The following is a 19,109-nucleotide window of genomic DNA, read 5'->3' as shown; positions in this document are numbered from 1 at the left end:
AAGGCTCCGCGGGCAGAGGCGGGCACTGGGCAGACCTGCCAATTGGGTACTAGGTACTTCCTCCCCTGAAAGCTGCTGAACAAAAAACGAAGAGCACGTGGCACCCATGGTAGTCCAGGGCTGCCCGGAGGGTGGCTGACAAGTGCAACATGGACTCTGGAGCCTGCTTCCCCCTTGTCTGTGACTACCCCGCTGGGATCTTCTGCCACCAGGCTCGCGTGGCTTGTTCCTAGGGGGACGAGGTTGTCTGATCTGTAGCGATCGCTCAGGGTGCGTCAGAGCAGGAGCGCGCCAGGGGTCCCGGGGACAGTGCACCCGAACCTGGAGAGGGTCACTCACCTCGGCGGCCCGCCGCTTGGAGGTGCCGTGGCAGCTGCAGGTCGCCAGCGGAGGCGGTGGCACGGCCCCAGACTCCTCCTCTCTTTGCGCCCCGCCCGCCGGTGGGGCCGGACCTGGCCGGGTCGTGACCACCCGCCCGCTCTCCGCCGCTTATCCAGTAGTGCCACCCCTCCCGCCCTCAATCGCGGAGCTCAAGGCTCTCGGTCCCCGCCCTGCACTGCAAGAGGAGGAAACTACCAGCCACCGTCCTCCTCCGTTCCCTAGGGAGTCTCAGAGCCGGTCTTGTCACTTCCTGGTCTGCCCACAGTAAAGTGAGCAGAACCAACCACCACGCCCCCACCCCGACCAGGAGAAAGGAGTGGGAAGACAGACACTCACGCCTCCCCCACTTGAAGAACACTTCAAGTCCCTGTGTAGTTTATGATCAACGTCATGGGTGTAGTTTAGGTAGCAAACTAGGGCTGCCCAGGTGGGCAGAGCCCAAGGTGACAAGTGGGGCTGGGTTTCTTCCCTCGTCTGCAGTGAAAGCAGGAACAACAGCAAATGTGCACAGGTTTACAACCGGAACGAAGTGTGGGGGTGGCTGTAGTTGGGTCACATTTCCATCCCTTACTTCCCTTAGAGATGCCTTTTGACCTGTCCTCAGAAGTCTGCAGGTTTCAAGCCCCATTGGTTTTGTGTTGGTTGGTCATGGCTCCCTGGGAACTACTGGCTAAGCTAGAATCCTACACACACCTCTGAGTTCCAAGATGTCACCTTTCCCTGTCAAAGGCGTCCCCAGCCCTGGGACACTGCCTAATGCTACTCTCCCAACACACAATGCCCCCAGCTTTGTTGTACGGCAACACACCAGGGCACAACACAGTGTTGTTGTTTCAGACTTACGCTTTGGCCTCACCTACTGATGGCCCTGGTCGGGGAGGAGGGCATTAACGTCCTGCTCAGTTTATGGAAGTGAGAGTGCGGCTTTCCTAGACATTCCTAGAGGTCAGAAGAAGGATTATCCCTTAATTCCTGATAAGGGGCTTTGATTTTTGGGCAGGCAGGTGAGGGACCTGTAGAGGTATTGTATATGGGGGGAGGGGTGCATGCACAAATGTGCTTGTACATGTGTGAGGGCCACAGATTAAAGTAAGGTCTTTTCCTCAATTGCTTCTCCACTTTATTTTGTGAACAGTGTCCCTTGAAGAACCTGGAGCTCTCGGCTAGGCTAGACAAACTGGGAAGCCCTCCTGCCCCCTCCTGCCCCCCCCCCCCAGTGCTGGGATCACAAGCATGCTGTGTTGACTTTTTATACATGGGTGCTGATGACCAGAGTTTAGATCCTCAGACTTGCTTAACAACACTTTACCAATGGAGCCCCATTGTTTTGGAAGCCAGTGACTCCCTAAGGATCTCAGACTGGCCTTGAATTTGCAGCAACTTTCCAGTCACAGCACTAATTACAGGTGTGAGGCACCAAGCCTCCATTGAAGTCACTTTGAGGAATTCAGAGAATCCTGTTTTCCAGGAAACCCCTGGGTGTCAGGGAGATAAGATTTAGAGAGGTTGGGAAGTACAGCTGTCTGGGCCTCAAGTATGGCCCTAGACCAGCTGCTTAACGGTATCAAGGGAGACCCAGTAAGACCGCTCAGTGGGTAAATGCAGTTCCTGTTAACCCGAGTTCAGTCTGCGACCTACAGAGGGAAGAGAGCCGGCTGCTAAAAGTTGTCCTCTGACCTCCATATGTGTACTCTTCAAGCTTGTGTACACACACAATAAATTTTTTTTTTTCCTTAAAGGTGCAGTGGGATAAAGAAGCCGAATTCTGTGCTCTCTGTGGAGGGAATGCTGCTCTTAGAGGGGTTTCCCTGCTTTCTCAGGAGCCCAGAGCTCCCAAGAGCATCTTGAACTTTCTCTTGGCTAGAGGGTCCCTTCTTTGTTCTGCAATCCTTTCCCCAGCTCTCTATTCTGTCTGCCCCAGGGCCTAGAACCTTCTCAAATTCCATTCAAGGGTCCCAAGGTCTAAACATGCCCAGCAAACACATCTCGGAGCCCCTATGGCTATTCCTAAAGGTTCTCTATCCATTCAGATTATAGCACTGGCAAGGTGTCACACAGTGTTGCGGAGGGTTAGGCGAAGTGCCAAGGCTGGCCCCTGTTCTGGGCAGACAAGAACCAGTGTCTGGAGATCGCTGATGGCCCTGGGCACCCTGCCTGCACACAGTGCTGGATCTGGAAAATCTGTCTAGGGAAGTTAAGGAGATGACTCAGTCCGTAAAGTACTTGCTTTGCAAGCATGAGGACCTGAGTCTGATCCCTAAGAATTTACATTTTAAAAAAAAGCAAGCATAATGGCACAAATTCGTAATGTTAGCTCTAGGAGACAGATTCTGGGCTCACAAGCCAGCCTACTTGGTAAGCTCTAGGCCAGTGCAGTGAGAGAGGCATTGCCTCAGAAAACAAGGTAGATGGCATCCTGTGGGGCAACACCTGAGGCTGACCTCATGCCTCCACATGTAAGCACATACATGTACAAACATCATCACACATTCTACTCCTATATAAAATAAAACAAACAACCCAAGGCTTTAGAGTAGACTCTAGCCTACTCCCTCCTTTACCACGAGGACAAGAACACAGAGTCATGTTCCTGACAATGCTGTTCTTATTATTACTATTACTCTGTTGGTTAGCTTTTCACCGTGAGCCACCCAAGTTACTTTCGGGTCAAGCTCACTCCATAAGCAAACAACACACTGTCAGTTCCTTTCTTCTTGCCTGTAATCCAGAAGGAAATGGGTGGGCTGGGGAGATAGCTGGGTGAATTAGTAAAGTTTTTGATATGCAAGTATGAGGACCAGAATTTGATTCCCAAAACTCCCCCAGGCACACGAACAAAGCCAGATCTAGAGGTGCACCCAGCTCCAGAGAAACAGAGACCCATAATCCTTGGGGCTCTCTGACCAGTTAAATCTAGTGATCTTCAGGCCAAGAGACTCTCTCTCAAAAAAGTTAGGCATACAACACTTGAGGTTGACAGCTCTTGTATACACACACACACACACACACACACACACACACACACACACACACCAGGCGTGAATCCACACATGCACACAAATAAAGGGAAAGAGGGTGTGTACTTGCTTGGAGGAAGCCTATCTAGATGGGCTTCTGAGGTACCTGAGAAAGGAGCCGTAGCAGCTGGGCTGAGTCCTTGCTGGGAGAGTTGGTTAGGATACTTACTCTGTTCTTCTGCCATGCCCTGCCTCCTCCCTGGCCCACAGACCCCAGCTCACCAGGTCTAGAGAAGGTTGCATTGCCCTCCTTCTCCAATGAGGTGATGGTGGAGCAAGCAGCCTGCTGTCCGTGGACCTTGGCAGCCATGTCTTTGTTCTTCTGAAGCTGGGTCCCCCAGGCTGGGTGGTTGGAGCTCACCACACCGCTTGAGCAGTGGAGAACTGTAGAAACCAAGCTCCAGGCAAGCAGGTCCCAGCCCCGCCCAGGACCTGGTGGGCTGTGGAGGGTGCTGGTCAATGGCCTCAGGTCATCTGCAACTACCCGGAGTTCAAAGGTGGACAGAAAGCCTCTAGACTGTAGGTTGTGACTCCCCCTGCCCTGCTGTTCTCTGCTTCCTGGGACTTGGCCCTGCAAAAGGAGGGGAGAGAAGGGACGTGACATTTGAGCTGAACTGGTAACTGCTACTTTGAGAACTCTGAGAAATGAATAGATCAGAGTTGGATGTGGAGGCGTGTGCCTTTAATCCTAGCCCTCAGAGACTGGAGGCAGGTGGATTGCTGTGAGTTCAAGGCCAGTCTGGTCTACACCGGGAGACCTTGTCAAAATAAAACAAACAAAAAAGAATAGACCAGGCCAATGAGAAAACTCAGGTGAGTGCCATCAATCCTGGCAACTAGAGTTCCATCTGGGACCCGCATGGTGGAAGGAAAGAACCGACCCTGTCCTCTGACTTCCACACATGTACCCCCACACATGTACCCCCACACATGTACCCCCACACATGTACACAATAAGTAAATAAAGGTAATGCAATATTAATGCAATAAAATTTAAAGACAAAAGAGTAGATCAAGCCTATCTTCAGATAACAGAGCGATACACTATTATAAAGCGAGATGTGGCACACTTGAGATTTGAACCAGGTTCCTCTGAACCCAGGATCACCTTTGCTCCTCCTTCCCAGGTGGAAGGGCTCCAGCAGTCAGTGGCCTCCTCGCCTTGGGTGACTCCTTTAGCTCAAGGTCTGAAGTGTTGAGAGTGAGGCCCTCAGGGTGGTGCACACTGACTGGCTGGAAGGAGATAATGCTCTCCACAGGCAACTCACCACAGGCCCCACCCTGCTTAGGGAGATCTCAGCAACTGTCCCCAGTCTCTTAACAAGGTGGCAGCTCACGCTTCAACTCACCTACCCCACCCCCATTTCCTATCCCTGCACCCCTTCCCCAACCTGCCTTGGTGAAAGCTACTTGGACAAGGCTCCACCCTGTGACAGCCTGGGGGACCTTAAAGGATCTATAACTTACCTCCAGGCAAGAATGAAGATATTCTAAAGAAACTGGACTCCTAGAAATTGAAATTTCCCCGGGAATCTTATACAGGGAAAGGAAAAAGTCTGAAGCCTGGTGGCCTTTGGGGAAACTGGTTTCCTAGAAAGAGATGTCCCACAGATCTGGCACCACGTCAGACCCCCTTGGCAGGAGAGTCAAAGGCCAGACAACCACGATAAGCAGGCACACTTGCCCAGGACTACCTAGCTATGAATACCTCTTGCCCGCTGTTTAACCTAAACTGCATGTCAGGACCTGGAAGAGGGACTTGAAGTGTCACTGGACCTCTTTGTTTGTTCCTCTTTCCAATGTTCCTGCATTGAATAAAGCGCCTTTGTCTGCTGTGCTGTCTGACAGGCTTTGCCTGAGGAGATGCAACACACCACATCTACTCATCCCATATCAGGAGCCCACCACAGACCAAAGTACAGACAATCCCGAAGCTCAGCTTGGTGAACCAATGAATTTTATTTGGCTAAAGTCTTAGAGACACTGTTCTGTTGCTGTGAAGAAACACCATGACTAAGGCAATTCTTATAAAAGACAGCATTTGATTGGGGGCTTGCTTACAGTTTCAGAGGTTTAGTTCATTATCTTGGCAAGGAGCGTGGTGGTAGGCAGATGCTGGAGCTGTAGCTAAGAGTCCTACATCCTGATCTGCAGGGAGAGAGAGAAAACTGGGAATGTGTGTGTGTGTGTGTGTGTGTGGGGAGAGAGAGAGAGAGAGAGAGAGAGAGAGAGAGAGAGAGAGAGAGAGAGAGAGAGCGCACTAGCAAGCTGGCCTGGCTTTGGAAACCTCAAAACCCACCCCCAGCAACATACTTTCTCCAACTAGGCTACACCTCCTAATCCTTCTAAGCCTATCAAAGAGATCCACTCCCTGGTGATTAAGTATTCAAATGTATGAGCCTATGAAGACCTCTCTTATTCAAACCTGCACAGGTTACTTACAGGAATATGAATGAGGGGTTACATAGAGCAGCGGAAATGATCCAGATACAGCTGCATTACCAAAGTCCACTGTACAGTAAAGCTGGAAACCTGAAACACACTGCAGAGCCTGTGGACTGCTCTACAGGTTGGAGATGTTCTTTTCTCTTTCTTTCTTTTTTTTTTTTTATTAATTTTATTGAGCTCTACATTTTTCTCTGCTCCCCTCCCTGCCTCTCCTTCCCCTCCTACCCTCTCACATGGTCCCTATGCTCCCAATTTATTCAGGAGATCTTTTCTTTTTCTACTTCCCATGTAGATGAGATCCATGTATGTCTCTCTTAGGGTCCTCATTGTTGTCTAGGTTCTCTGGGATTGTGATTTATAGACTGTTTTTTCTTTGCTTTATGTCTAAAAGCCATATGAGTGAGTACATATGATATCTGTTTTTCTGGGTCTGGGTTACTTCACTCAATATGATGTTTTCTAGATACATCCATTTGCCTGCAAATTTCAAGATGTCATTATTTTTTCTGTTGTGTAGTACTCCATTGTGTAAATGTACCACATTTTCCTTATCTGTTCTTCTGCCAAGGGGCATTTAGGTTGTTTCCAGGTTCTGGCTATGACAAACAATGCTACTATGAACATAGTTGAGCACATGTCCTTGTGGTACGATTGAGCATCCTTTGGGTATATACACAAGGTGGTATTGCTGGGTCTTAAAATAGGTTGCTTCCTAATTTTCTGAGAAATCGCCATACTGATATCCAAAGGGGCTGTACCAGCTTGCACTCCAACCAGCAATGCAGAAGTGTTCGCTTTTCCCCACATCTTCTCCAGCATAAGTTATCATCAGTGTTTTGATCTTGGCCATTCTTACAGGTATAAGATGGAATCTCAGAGTTGTTTGATTTGCATTTCTCTGATGACTAAGGATGTTGAGCATTTTCTTAAGTGTCTTTTAGCCATTTTAGATTCCTTTGTTAAGAGTTCTTTGTTTAGGTCTGTACTCCATATTCTTTTTACTGTATTATTTCTTATTTTGATGACCTATTTCTTGAGTTCTTCGTATATTTTGGAGATCAGACCTCTGTCTGATGTGGGGTTAGTGAAGATCTTTTTCCATTCTGTAGGCTGCTGTTTTGTCTTGTTGACTACGTCCTTTGCTTTACAGAAGCTTTTCAGTTTCAGGGGGTTCCATTTATTAATTGTTTCTTTCAGTGTATGTGCTACTGGGGTTTTATTTAGGAAATGGTTTCCTATGCCAACGTGTTCAAGTGTACTTCCCACTTTCGTTTCTATGAGGTTCAGGCTTTATGTTGAGGTCTTTGATCCATTTGGACTTGAGTTTTGTGCATGGTGATAGATATGGGTCTATTTTCATTCTTCTACATGTTGATATCCAGTTATGCCAGCACCATTTGTTAAATGTGCTTTCTTTTTTTCCATTTGGTATTTTTTGCTTCTTTGTCAAAAATAAGATGTTCATAGGTGGTGTGTGGATTAATATCCAGGTCTTTGAGTTGGTTCCATGGGGCCTCTTGTCTGTTCTTATGCCAATACCAGGCTGTTTTCAGTACTGTAGCTCTGTAGTACAGTTTGAAGCCAGGGATTGTGATGCCTCCAGAAGTTTTTTTATTGCCCAGGATTGTTTTGGCTATCCTGGATTTTTTGCTTTTCCATATGAAGTTAAGTACCATTCTTTTGAGGTCTGTGAAGAATTTTGATGGGCTTTTCTTGGGCATTACATTGAATCTGTAGATGGCTTTTGGTAAGATTGCCATTTTTACTATGTTAATTCTATCTACCCAAGAGCATGGGAGATCTTTCAACTTTCTGAAGTCTTCTTCAATTTCTTTCTTCAAAGATTTAAAGTTCTTGTCATTACAGGTCTTCCACTTGTTTGGTCAGAGTTACATCGAGATATTTTATGTTATTTGTGGCTATTGTGAAGGGTATTGATTCTCTGATTTCTTCCCCGCCCCTTTTATCATCTGTGTACAGGAGGAATACTGATTTTTTTAAAGTTAATCTTGCATCCTGCTTCATTGCTGAAAGTGTTTATGAGTTGTAGAAGTTTCTTGGTAGATTTTTTTGGGATCGCTTATGTAAACTATCAGCAGCAGCAAATAGCCAGAGTTTAACTTTTTCTTTTCCAATTTGTATCCCCTTGATCTCCCTTTGTTGTCTTATTGCTCTAGCTAGGACATCAAGAACTATATTAAATAGATATGAAGAGAGTGGACAACCTTGTCTTGTTTCTGATTTCAGTGGGATCGCTGTTTCTCTTCGTTTAGTTTGATGCTGGCTGTTGACTTGCTGTATATTGCCTTTATTATGTTTAGGTATGTTCCTTGTATCCCTGCTTTCTCCATGACATTTATCATGAAGGGATGTTGTATTTTATTGAAGGCTTGTTCAGCAACTAATGAGATGATCGTGTGGTTTTTATTTTTCAGTTTGTTTTTATGGTGGATTGCTGCATTGACAGATTATTGTATGTTGACCTTCTCTGCTTCTCTGGTATGTAGCCGACTTGATCATGGTGGGTAATTTTTCTGATATGTTCTTGGATTCGATTTGTCAGTATTTTATTGAGTATTTTCATGTCAATGTTCATGAGTGCCATTGGTCTGTAATTCTCTTTTTTAGTAATTTTCTTAGTAATTCCAGCTTCTTTATGTAGGCATTTAGTACCATGAACTTTCCTCTTGACACTACTTTCATTGTGTTTCATAAATTTAGGTATGTTGTGTGGACATTTTCATTAAATTTTAAGACGTCTTTAATTTCTTCCCTGACCCATTGATGATTCAAGTGAGCATTGTTTAATTTTCATGTGTTTGTGGGCTTTTCTGGAATTAGTGTTGCTGTTGATTTCTAATTTTAGGCCATGGTGATCTGATAAGATACAAGGGGTTATTCCAATTTTTTTGTATCTGTTGATGTTTGTTTTGTTACCTAGTATGTGATCAATTTTTGAGAAGGTTCCATGAGGTGCTGAGAAGAAGGTATATTCTTTTATCTTTGGATGGAATGTTCTATAGATGTCTGTTAATTCCATTTGAGTTATAACATCTGTTAGTTCCCTTATTTCTCTGTTAATTTTTTGTCTGATTGACCTGTCCAGTGGTGAGAGGGGAATGTTGGAGTCTCCCACTATTAGTGTGTGGTGTTTAATGTATGATTTAAGCTTTAGAAATCTTTCTTTTACATATGAGGGTGCCCTTGTATTCAGGGATATTCAATATTGAGATTTTCTCTTGATGGATTTTTTTCTGTGACTAATATGAAATGCCCTTCTTTGTATCTTTTGATTGATTTTGGTTTGAAGTCTATTTTGTTAGATATTAGGATAGCTACACCAGCTTGTTTCTTAGGGTCATTTGATTGGAAATTTTCCCGACCCTTTACTCTGAGGCGATGTCTGTCATTGAGGTTGAGGTGTGTTTCTTCTATGCAGCAGAAAGATAGATTCTGTTTTCGTATCCAATCTGTTAGCCAGTGTCTTTTATTTGATTCCATTTATATTAAGAGATATTAATTATCAGTGATTGCTATCTGCTGTTATTTTAGTTTTCATTGTTGGTGATGTTATTTTGTGTTTTTCCCCTTCTTTGTGTTTGCTGCTGTGATATCATCTATTGTCTGTGTTTTTGTTGATGTGGTCAATTTCCTTGGGTTGGAGTTTTCCTTCTAGTACTTGCTTTGTTCTTCTATGGTGATTGAAAGTTTTGCTGAGTATAGTAGTCTGGGCTGGCAACTATGGTCTCTTAATGTCTTCATAAGGCTTGACTATTGTTTCTAATGAGAGGTCAGGCACCCTCTCCTCTGCAGCCCAAGGAACAATCTGGAGACCTCTTCTTGGACCTGGGAACCCCTCTAGAATCAAGTCTCTTGCAAACCCTAAAATGGCTCCCTTAATTAAGATATTTACTTCCCTGCTCCCATATCCATCCTTCTTCCATCCCACCCATCCCATTCCCCCAAGTTTCCCCAATCCTCCCCTTCTCCCTTCTCTCTACCCATCTCCCCTTACATCCATCCCCCAACCCCCGTGCACCCAAGTTTGCCTGGCAATCTTTTCTACTTCCAATATCCAGGAGGATAACTATATGATTTTCTTCAGGTTCACCTTCTTATTTAGCTTCTCTAGGATCACGAATTATAGGCTCAATGTCCTTTAATTATGGCTAGAATCTACTTATGAGTGAGTACATACCATATTCCTCTTTTTGGGTCTGGGTTACCTCACTCAGCAAAGTGTTTTCTATTTCCATCCATTTGCATGCAAAATTCAAGATGTCATTGTTTTTTTACTGCTGAATAAAACTCTAATTTGTATATGTTCCACACCTTTTTTAACCATTCTTCTATTGAGGGGCACCTAGGTTGCTTCCAGGTTCTGGCTATTACAAATAGTGCTGCTATGAACATAGTTGAACAAATGCTTTTGTAGTATGACAGGGCATCTCTTGGGTATATTCCCAAGAGTGGAATTGCTGGGTCCTGAGGTAGGTTGACTCACAGTTTCCTGAGAAACCACCACACTGATTTCCAAAGTGGCTGCACAAGTTTCCATTCCCACCAACAATGGATGAGTGTTTCCCTTACTCCACATTCTCTCCAGCATTGGTTATCATTGGTGTTTTTGATTTTAGCTATTCTGACAGGTGTAAGATGGCATCTCAAAGTTGTATTCTGATAGGTCTGCCTTTATATGTTACTTGGCCTTTTTTCCTTTGCAGCTCTTAATATTAATTCTTTATTCTATGTGTTTAATGTTTTGATTATTTTGTGGTGAGGGAATTTTTTTCCAGTCTATTTGGTGTTCTGTAAACTCTTTGTATCTTCATAGGTATATCTTTCTTTAGGTTGGGAAAGTTTTCTTCTATGATTTTGTTAGATATATTTTCTGTGTCTTTGTGTTGAACTTCTTCTTCTTCTATACCTATTATTCTTAGATTTGGTGTTTTCATAGTGTCCCAGATTTCCTGGACATTTTGGGTTAAGCTTTTGTTAGATTTAATGGGCTTTTTTTTTGACTGATGAGTTTATTTCCTCTATTGTATCTTCAAGGGCTTGAGATTCTCTCTTCCATCTCTTGTATTCTGCTGTTTATGCTTGCATTTGTGGTTCCTGATCATTTTCTCATGATTTTTGTTTCTATAATTCCTTTGACTTGTGTTTTCTTTATTGTTTTTGTTTCAGTTTTCAGGTCTTGAATTAGTTTCTTTCGTATGTTTGATTGCTTTTTCTTGGTTTTCTTTAAGGAATTTGCTGATGTCTTCCAATTTTTTTTGTTTGTCTTTTCTTCCACTTCTTTTTGGGATTTTTTCATTTCCTCTTTAAGTGTCTCAAACATTCTCCTAAAGTTATTTTTAGGTCATTTTCTTCTACTTCATTTATATTTGGTTGTTCACGTCTTGCTGTTGTAGGGTCATTATTTTTTTACCAGTGTCATGTTGCTCTTTGTGGTGTTGCATGTGTTTTTACCTTGTCTACCCATCTTTTCCTCTGATTGGTGTAGTTGGGGCTGTCTGTGATTCTAGTGATCAATCTTCCAGGTGCCAGTGGATACAAGGCTCAGATGGTTGTTCCTTGTGGTGCAGTCAGGTCCACAGTTCCAGTCACTCTGTTTGTCACTCAGTGTTCCTGGAGGTTGTTCGGGGCTTGCAAGATTCGCTCTGCAATACCAGAGGTCGTTCAGGCCTGCTCCCACAGAGATTGCTTGCTTGGGGATCTTTATGCTGAAGTTGCTGCCTTGGGCCTGCTCTGGTAGCAGTCCTGGCTCAGGCCTATTCCCTTGGAGGTTCCAGATTCGTGCCCTGACCCACAGATCTCTGGTTCTAGGCCACTCCCTTGGAGATCCCAAACTTGTACCCGTATCTGTAGATGTCTGGTTCTAGCCTACTCCCTCAGCAGTTGCTCCCTTGTACCTGCTCCTGTGGAGTTTGCTGTCTCAGGCCTGATCTGGCCTAGGTCGCTGGCTCAGATATGTTTCCGTAAATATTCCTAGTCTGGGCCCGCTTACTCCCACAGAGGTCCCTGGCTTGGACCTGGTCCCTTAAAGGTCTGGCTCCAGCCTACTCCCTTGGAGGTCCCATTCTCATTCCCAGACCCACAGAGGTCCTGGCTTAGGCCTATTTCCTTGGAGGTCCCAGACTCACGCCCATACCTGTAGAGGTCTTAGTTCCTGCCTACTCTATCAAAGGTCCCAGACTCAGGCCTAGACCCGCAGAGGCCTCTAGTTCTGGCCTACTCCCTCAGAAATTGCTCCCTTGAGATGTTCTTTCCAGGTGGTTAGTTGGTCTAAGCCCCTTCCAGGCAGCTCAACTGGTTTCTGCTTCTTCCAGGAAGCTGGTCTGATCTCAGTCTTCTTTGCTGATTGTCTGAGAGAGACTCTCAGCAATCTTTATTGTTTCCTCTTGGGAAGGAGAACCCTGGTGAATCTGGTCAGTTTCAGGGACTTCCTGAAGCTATTTTGAGTTGTCTGTCTTCTGTCATATGGAACTTCCTTGCAGGACAGTGTTTTGGTCTCAGAAGAAAACTTATGCAACAGGTTTTTACTATTACTTGTTTGTTTACTTGGCCTCTTGAAGACTGGTAGCCCAGCCTGACTTGTGATATCTGCCAACCCCCATATCTCTGCAAGAAGGGGCTGGGAAGAAAAGACATGGACAAGGTAAGTCCTGGTTTTCCTTTGCTACCTTGTGCTAGCAGTGGGATTCAGGTAAAATTACCTGGCGTGAGTGAGAAGGAAACATGGAACATGCGACAAACCCACTTAGGAGTGTATTAAAGGGGGCATGCACAGGCCTGGGAAGTCAGTGTGCAGAGAGAAGGAGGAAGATCGTGGGTCCAGCTTTTAAAAGTTGCCTAGCACATGTGCACAGGGGGTTGACATGGCATACACAGATGACGGGGCTCATACACACACTCAAGGGCTTAGCTGAGTTGTACATGGATCATATGGGCCCTTTAGCATCCCCGAGGGCCATTAAGCACTTCTTCCTGAGGGCTGATCTGCACCTGCATGACCCCTAGAACCTAGAAGTATCAGCCTTATGTGGTTGAAATCATTACATCAAGGAAGGTTGAAGAGGGCCAGAATCTGTGACAGACTAGCTGGTATTGTTTTTTCTGCACTTTGCATTGTTAGAATTGTATTTATAACTTTAATCTTTCTAGGGCATTTTGCTCATTTTCAAACAAGGACATAAGAAGGTTATATCAACTGTCTGGTGCACACAGTATGACATCTATGGAGCACCCACCCATGCCTTGCCCACCCCTGTGTTCTAATTGTCTATGTTCACTCCAGAACTGACTCTGTTCCTCCCCTATGAGACAGTGGATCCAAAATGGAAGCTTGGACATGTGTCTCAGTGCTTGCCTAGTGTCTTAGTTGAGGTTTCTATTGCTGTGAAGACACCATGACCAAGGCAACTCTTATAAAGGAAAACATTTAATTGGAGCTGGCTCACAGTTCAGAGGTTTCATCCATTACAGTCATGGTGGGAAGCATGGCAGCATGCAGGCAGAGATGGGACTGGAGAAGGAGCTGAGAGTATTATGATCTGCAGGCACCAGGAGGAAACTGTGTGCCACTGGGTGTAGCTTGAGCATATATGACCTCAAAACCTGCCTGCACAGAGACACACTTCTTCCACAAGGTCACAACTTCTAATAGTGCCACTCCATATAGCCACGTATTCAAATTTGAATAGGTATGGAAGCCATACCTATTCAAACCATCATGCCCAGCATGCACAAAGTCCTGGTTCCATCCCCAGCACTGCATAACCCAGGCATGGTGACACTTGGGAAATGGAGGCAGGAGGCTCATAAGTTCAAGGTCATCCCTGGCTATATAGCAAGTTCAAGGCCAACCTAGTGCTACAGGATACCACGTCACAAAACAAAACAAAACAGAACAGAACAAAACAAAAGCAGACCGGGGAAGCAATGAGGCCGGGGTAATTAGCAACAGTCAGATGGGTGAGTCCTTGTATCTTGAAACTTTTTAGAAGACACAATGGATTTTATGGGTTATCAACCTGTCCCCAAGGCTTACAGTGAGTGACACATTGAGCATTCCAAACAGCAGCAGCCCCTTGGTCCAGACCGAACAGGCATTTCAGCCAAGGTCATATCTCTGTGATGCCTACAGGAGGGAAAGGTGACGGCTGCCCACCCGCCAGCTTCTTGCATGGAAAGCTCTCCTTCCAGCTCTTGCTTCTCTTGTCCATCGTCAGGAGAAAGGATTGCAGAAGCTGCTCCCGGAGTACCGAAACTCCATGAGGTCAAACAAGGTCTCACAGGAGCACACCAAAGAGGCAGAATTCGAGGATTTAGATTCTTTATTTCAAGTATGCACTTGCACGGGCCTGAGCATGTGGTATAGGGTGTGTGTGTGTGTGTGTGTGTGTGTGTGTGTGTGTGTGTGTGTATGCGTGCACACGGATGCCCATGCATACTGGTAAGAGCACATGTGTAAAGGTCAGAGGGCACCATCAGGAGTCATTCCTTAGGTGCTTGCAACCTTTTGTCTGTGACAGGGTCTCTTGTCAGCTGGAACTCACTAGTTGCACACCCCTCAGGTTTTCAGGGGTCACCTGTCTCCACCTCCCATCTTGCCACTTCTGGGATTACAAATGTGCCCAGTTGTGCCTGGCTTTTTATGTGGGTTATGGAAATCAAACTCCTACCTTCACACTTATTAGGCAAGTGGTTTACTAACTGAGTCATCTCCCGGTCCCATGATGCCCCTTTATGGAAGGCAGAGCTGCCCGGATGAAATGATAGGCTGTAAGACCCATAGGGAATAGAGAACTTGTGCAGAGTTATGCAAATGACATGCAAATGAAACTGCCCTTAGGGTGGGTACCCAGGGATAGTGGCAGCTGGTTGGGGATGGGGTGCCCCCTCTCTTTTCCTACTGACTTTGCTTTGAGCCTCTGAGGACTTTACAGGGACAGGGCCACTGGCTTCCTTCTGCACAGCTCCTCTTCGCAGTGGGCGTCAGCAGGAGACAATAAGCAACTGTACAGCACTTGCCGTAAGCAGGCTCCACAGAGCAAGGGTTCTGAGAGACAACAGAGGGGCAACCTCAAGTACACCCTTAGGCCCAGCACAGTGTGATTGAGGAGTGACCTCATTTAACAGGAAACGAAGCTGTGGTACTTAGAAAGATGGCTGTAGGGTTTTCTTGCCCCATATCCTAAGGGTGCGGTACTGCAATCCTGCCACACCTGCCTGCTTGGTGGCTTGCTGTCATTATAACATCACTATGGAAGGTACAGATGTGGTATGGTTATGGGCACATGTGCATGTGTGTGTGTGTGTGTGTTGGTGGCAGAGTGCTGGCCTAGTTTGCATGAGGTTCTGGGTTCCATCCCCAGCACCAGAATGAGAGAGCTCGGGAGGGAGAGAGGAAGAGAAGGAAGGAATTAAATGTTGGAAGTAGCTGATATGCCTATACACGTGACTATGGGGTCACTATAGATTCCTTGGATACTCTTTCTTATCTGCAGAAGGCCCAGGCCTGCCAAAACACAGCAGTCTGAGATTCTCTTTCTGCCAGCTCAGGGAATGTTTTTCTTCAGGTATGAATACAAGCTTGCCACCAGAGCCTTGAAGTCTGTTTTAAGTTTGCTTGCTTGCTTATTTTTTGGTGGAGGGGAGAACCCCTGGTCTTGTGTATGCTAAGTGAGCGCTTTTCTGCTGAATTGTATCCTTGCTGCTGCTGGTTTATTGCGACAGTTTGATTATAACCCAGACTGACTTGGAAGTCACTGTGTAGCCCAGGCTAGGCTTGAAGTCAGGATACTACTGCCTTGACCTCTTCAGATCTATGATTACTAATGTGTGCCACCATGCCTACCTGTTGACTGTTTGAAGTTAGTCCTGTCCATGCTGAAAATGTGCCCCAAGGTGGATGGGGTGTGGTCTTTCAGCTGCAGAGAATGGGGGTATTCAATAAGCCAGTCTCTGGGGAAGAAGTTACTGCTGGAGCTTGGAATAGTCATTGACTTGGGACAAAGGTCTCTTGGGGCCTGAAGACCTTGGCCTATAAACAGAAGAGAGCCACTGGCTCTGGAGGTTGAATGGCTACCTCCCTTCTCATGTACACACCTCCCCCTCAGGTGCAGGGAACCACGTGGATACTGGTAGGAACTGAGCTGAGATCTGGGAATTAGGGCTGACCACGGGCACACTCTGAACTTCAGAGGCATTTGGCTCAAAGTCATGACCGGATGTTTGAACAGTCAGAGACGGTCATCCTTTTCCCAGGCAAGCAGGCATTGTGGTCCTCATTGGAGAGCCCTCGTGTCCTGGAGTCACCCACCTCATGAGACACAGTGGCAGGATCTGAGGCTGAAGGAAGGCTCTTTCTTGGAAGACAGTTCTTTGGGAGGAGACACTCCAGTCACAGTGGAGAGGTGGGGTGGACGTGTTATGTGGAAGGAGGTAAATCTCTGGGCAGGCAGTAGGCCTGCAACCCTCCTAACATGAATGAAGATATTCTAAAGAGCCACTTTGGTTATCAGACCATTGAAGGAAAGGGCCCAGAGATTAGAAATTTCCCAGGAATCTCATGCTGGGGAAAGGCAGCGAGCCCTGTGGTAACAGCTGGGAAGCTTGTCTCCTGGAGAGAGATTCCAGACAGCCCTGAAGACCTGTCAGACAGTTTGAGGGAGAGACTGGAGCTGAGGCAATGATGGGCCAGCAATGGGCAGGACCCCTGTTGTTAGAGGCCGCCTGTTCGTTTCCCGGCCACCCCGGCTACCCAGACTCCCAAAATAATAACTCAGAAATGATATAATTTGCAATACTGTTTGGCCAATAGCTTATACATATTTCTAGCTCACTCTTATCTCTTAAATTAACTCATTTCTATTATTTTATATTTCATCATGACGCTTGTGGCCTACTGGCAAGGTTCCAGCTGGTGGCTTGCGTCTTTCTCCTCTGGCAGCTCCATGGCATCTTTGACTCTGCTTACTCTCTCTATATATATATCTCTTCCAGCCTGGCTATATTCTGTTAAGTCATTGATCGAAAGAAGCTTCTTTATTCATTAACCAATAAAAGCAACATATATACAGAAGGATCTCCCATACCAGACCCCCACCTTGACCAGGATTACTGAATCACACGTATACCTCTTGCCCTCTTCTTAAGCCTAAACTTCACATCAGTATGCTAACGATGCTTAAACCTAAGCTTCACATCGGGATGCTGACCATAGTCTCTGGACCTTCTTGCTGTTCTTCCCACTATGGCCACAGTAAGTAAATCTCCCCCCTCCCCATTTTCCACTGTTACCCATCTAATTGGATTATCATGGACCAGAAGCCAAACCTGGTTTGTTAGGGCTGCTAAGGCCCAGGTTCTGGCCATGACAACTCTAGTAATGGAAGGAGCTTGTGCTGTGGAGATGCCGCTCTCAGAAGTTAAAGTGAGTGATGTCTGTGGGGACACAGGTCGTGAGCCCAGACACCTCCAGAGCTCAGCTTTGCTGTGTCCCTAGGGCCAGCGAGCCAGAGTGCGGCAGGATAATACTGAACGAGTCCAGGATGCTGGTGACCAACCAAAGGCCAGAGCTGGCCAGAGTCAAGAATCCTCCCAGCAGCATATGGTCCCTGGATTCAGCAGTGGGGTTCTTCCTCCGGCAAACTCTGAGTACAGAGCTGTTCACACAGCCTTGCCTGATTCTGAATTTGACTGTATCTAATTGTATCATTTCCCAGGGAGCAGGTAGTATTATGGGTATCCCAAGACATCAGATTCCACAGCAAAGTCAGGGGTTCTTTGAGTAGGGCAAACCCAAGCTGAATGCACTCTGAGAAGCAGGGTTGTCCTTGATTTCTTGCCCCATAAGGCAGGGTTGGGAGAATAGGATGCTAGGGCATGGGTGGCTTACTTATCTCACTTCACAAACCGTTAGCAAGGCAAGGGCCACTGAAAGTCAGCCACATACCTTGGACTAGGCCGTGGAGAGGGGCTGAAGCTCGGGTGCTCATAGAACAGTGTGTCCCACGCTGCACACACAAGGCAGCCAGAGCTCAGTGCCATTTGCAAAAGGAGTGAGTAGGAAAACAGAGAGCCTGCCCCACGCAGGCTTTCTCACCAGTGTCTCTGGGCAGGTAGCCTGAAGACTGGAGTGTCCACGGCGTGGCCAGGCCCAGGAAGCTGGAGTGTCCATAGTGTGGTCCAGGCCCAGGAAGCTGGAGTGTCCATAGTGTGGTCCAGGCCTAGGAAGATGTGAGTGTCCATGGCGTGACCTAGGCCCAGAAACACTATCCATGGTGTGGCCAGGCTCAGGAAGCTGGAGTGTGCATGGTGTGGCCAGGCCCAGGAAGCTGGAGTGTCCACAGCGTGGTCCAGGCCCAGAAACACAGGAGTTCCATGGCATGACCCAGACTCAGGAAAACTGGTGTGTCCATAGTGTAGTCCAGGCCCAGGAAGACTGGAGTGTTCATAGCGTTGTCCAGGCCCAGGAGCTGGAGTGACCATGGAGTGACCCAGGCCCAGGAAAACTGGAGAGTCTATAGCATGGCCCTGGCCCAGGAAGCTGCCTTTATTCCTTACCCAAGGCTCTGACTTCTACTCCAGCAGTCTTACTTACTGCTGAACAAAAGTTCACATTCACAAGTTAGCTTCAAGGGCTGTGTGTATGTGTGTGTGTGTATGTGTGTGTGTACGTGTTCACAAGCCTTTGTGTGTGAGAGTCTGCATATATATCCAGGTGCACATAAACTTCCACGCATGGCAGTTAGAGGTGCAGGCGCCAGGGACAGGCCACCTTTTTTTTTTTTTTTTTAATTTTTCAGGTGTTGGAGAGATGACTCAGTGGCTGCTCTTGCAGAGGAACAGAGTTCCATTTGTAGCACCCACATCAGGCAGCTCACAAGCACCTGTAACTCCAGCTTCAGGGATGACCTCTGACTTCAGGCACATGCACATACACAGTTGCACACATGCACATAAATAATAATAATAATAATAATAATAATATGAAAACTTTTTTAATTTTACTGAAAACAGTAAAGAAATGAAAGTCAGAAATATTATGAAACACACAAATGTTCAAAATGAAATATAGGAGTATATGAAGAATTAATCCTTGAAGCAGTATTTTAAAACCATCTTGTTCATTCAATCTCAGTGGTTAATTGTGAGGGCTATTTCCTGAGCAACTGGAGTCCTGCTGGGAGAGTAATTACTTATGCCAACTGTGTCAGAGTTCTCTGAAGGCGCGCACACGCACACACTAGAAGG

The 19,109-nt window shown here is 46.3% G+C and overlaps 1 protein-coding gene across 1 annotated transcript in view; it reads right to left on the bottom strand.

Annotated features, from left to right (window-relative positions):
• Steap3 (STEAP3 metalloreductase) overlaps nt 1-4,624 on the bottom strand; it is a 53,133-nt gene extending 48,509 nt beyond the window's left edge. The window contains exons 1-2 of the mRNA XM_087906594.1: nt 4,507-4,624; nt 3,621-3,969 (exon numbers count right to left, since the gene is read on the bottom strand). Of these exons, the coding sequence (XP_087762720.1) occupies nt 3,621-3,708 (88 nt within the window). The 5' untranslated portion in view covers nt 3,709-3,969; nt 4,507-4,624. The remainder of the gene's footprint in view (nt 1-3,620; nt 3,970-4,506) is intronic.
• Nucleotides 4,625-19,109: the final 14,485 nt, after the last annotated feature.

The sequence above is a fragment of the Myodes glareolus genome, chromosome 5 (assembly GCF_982192425.1).
Source record: "Myodes glareolus chromosome 5, mMyoGla1.1, whole genome shotgun sequence".
NCBI classification, from domain to species: domain Eukaryota; kingdom Metazoa; phylum Chordata; class Mammalia; order Rodentia; family Cricetidae; genus Myodes; species Myodes glareolus.
Note: the sequence above shows the minus strand (reverse complement) of the source record. Positions and strands in the feature narration are given on the sequence as shown.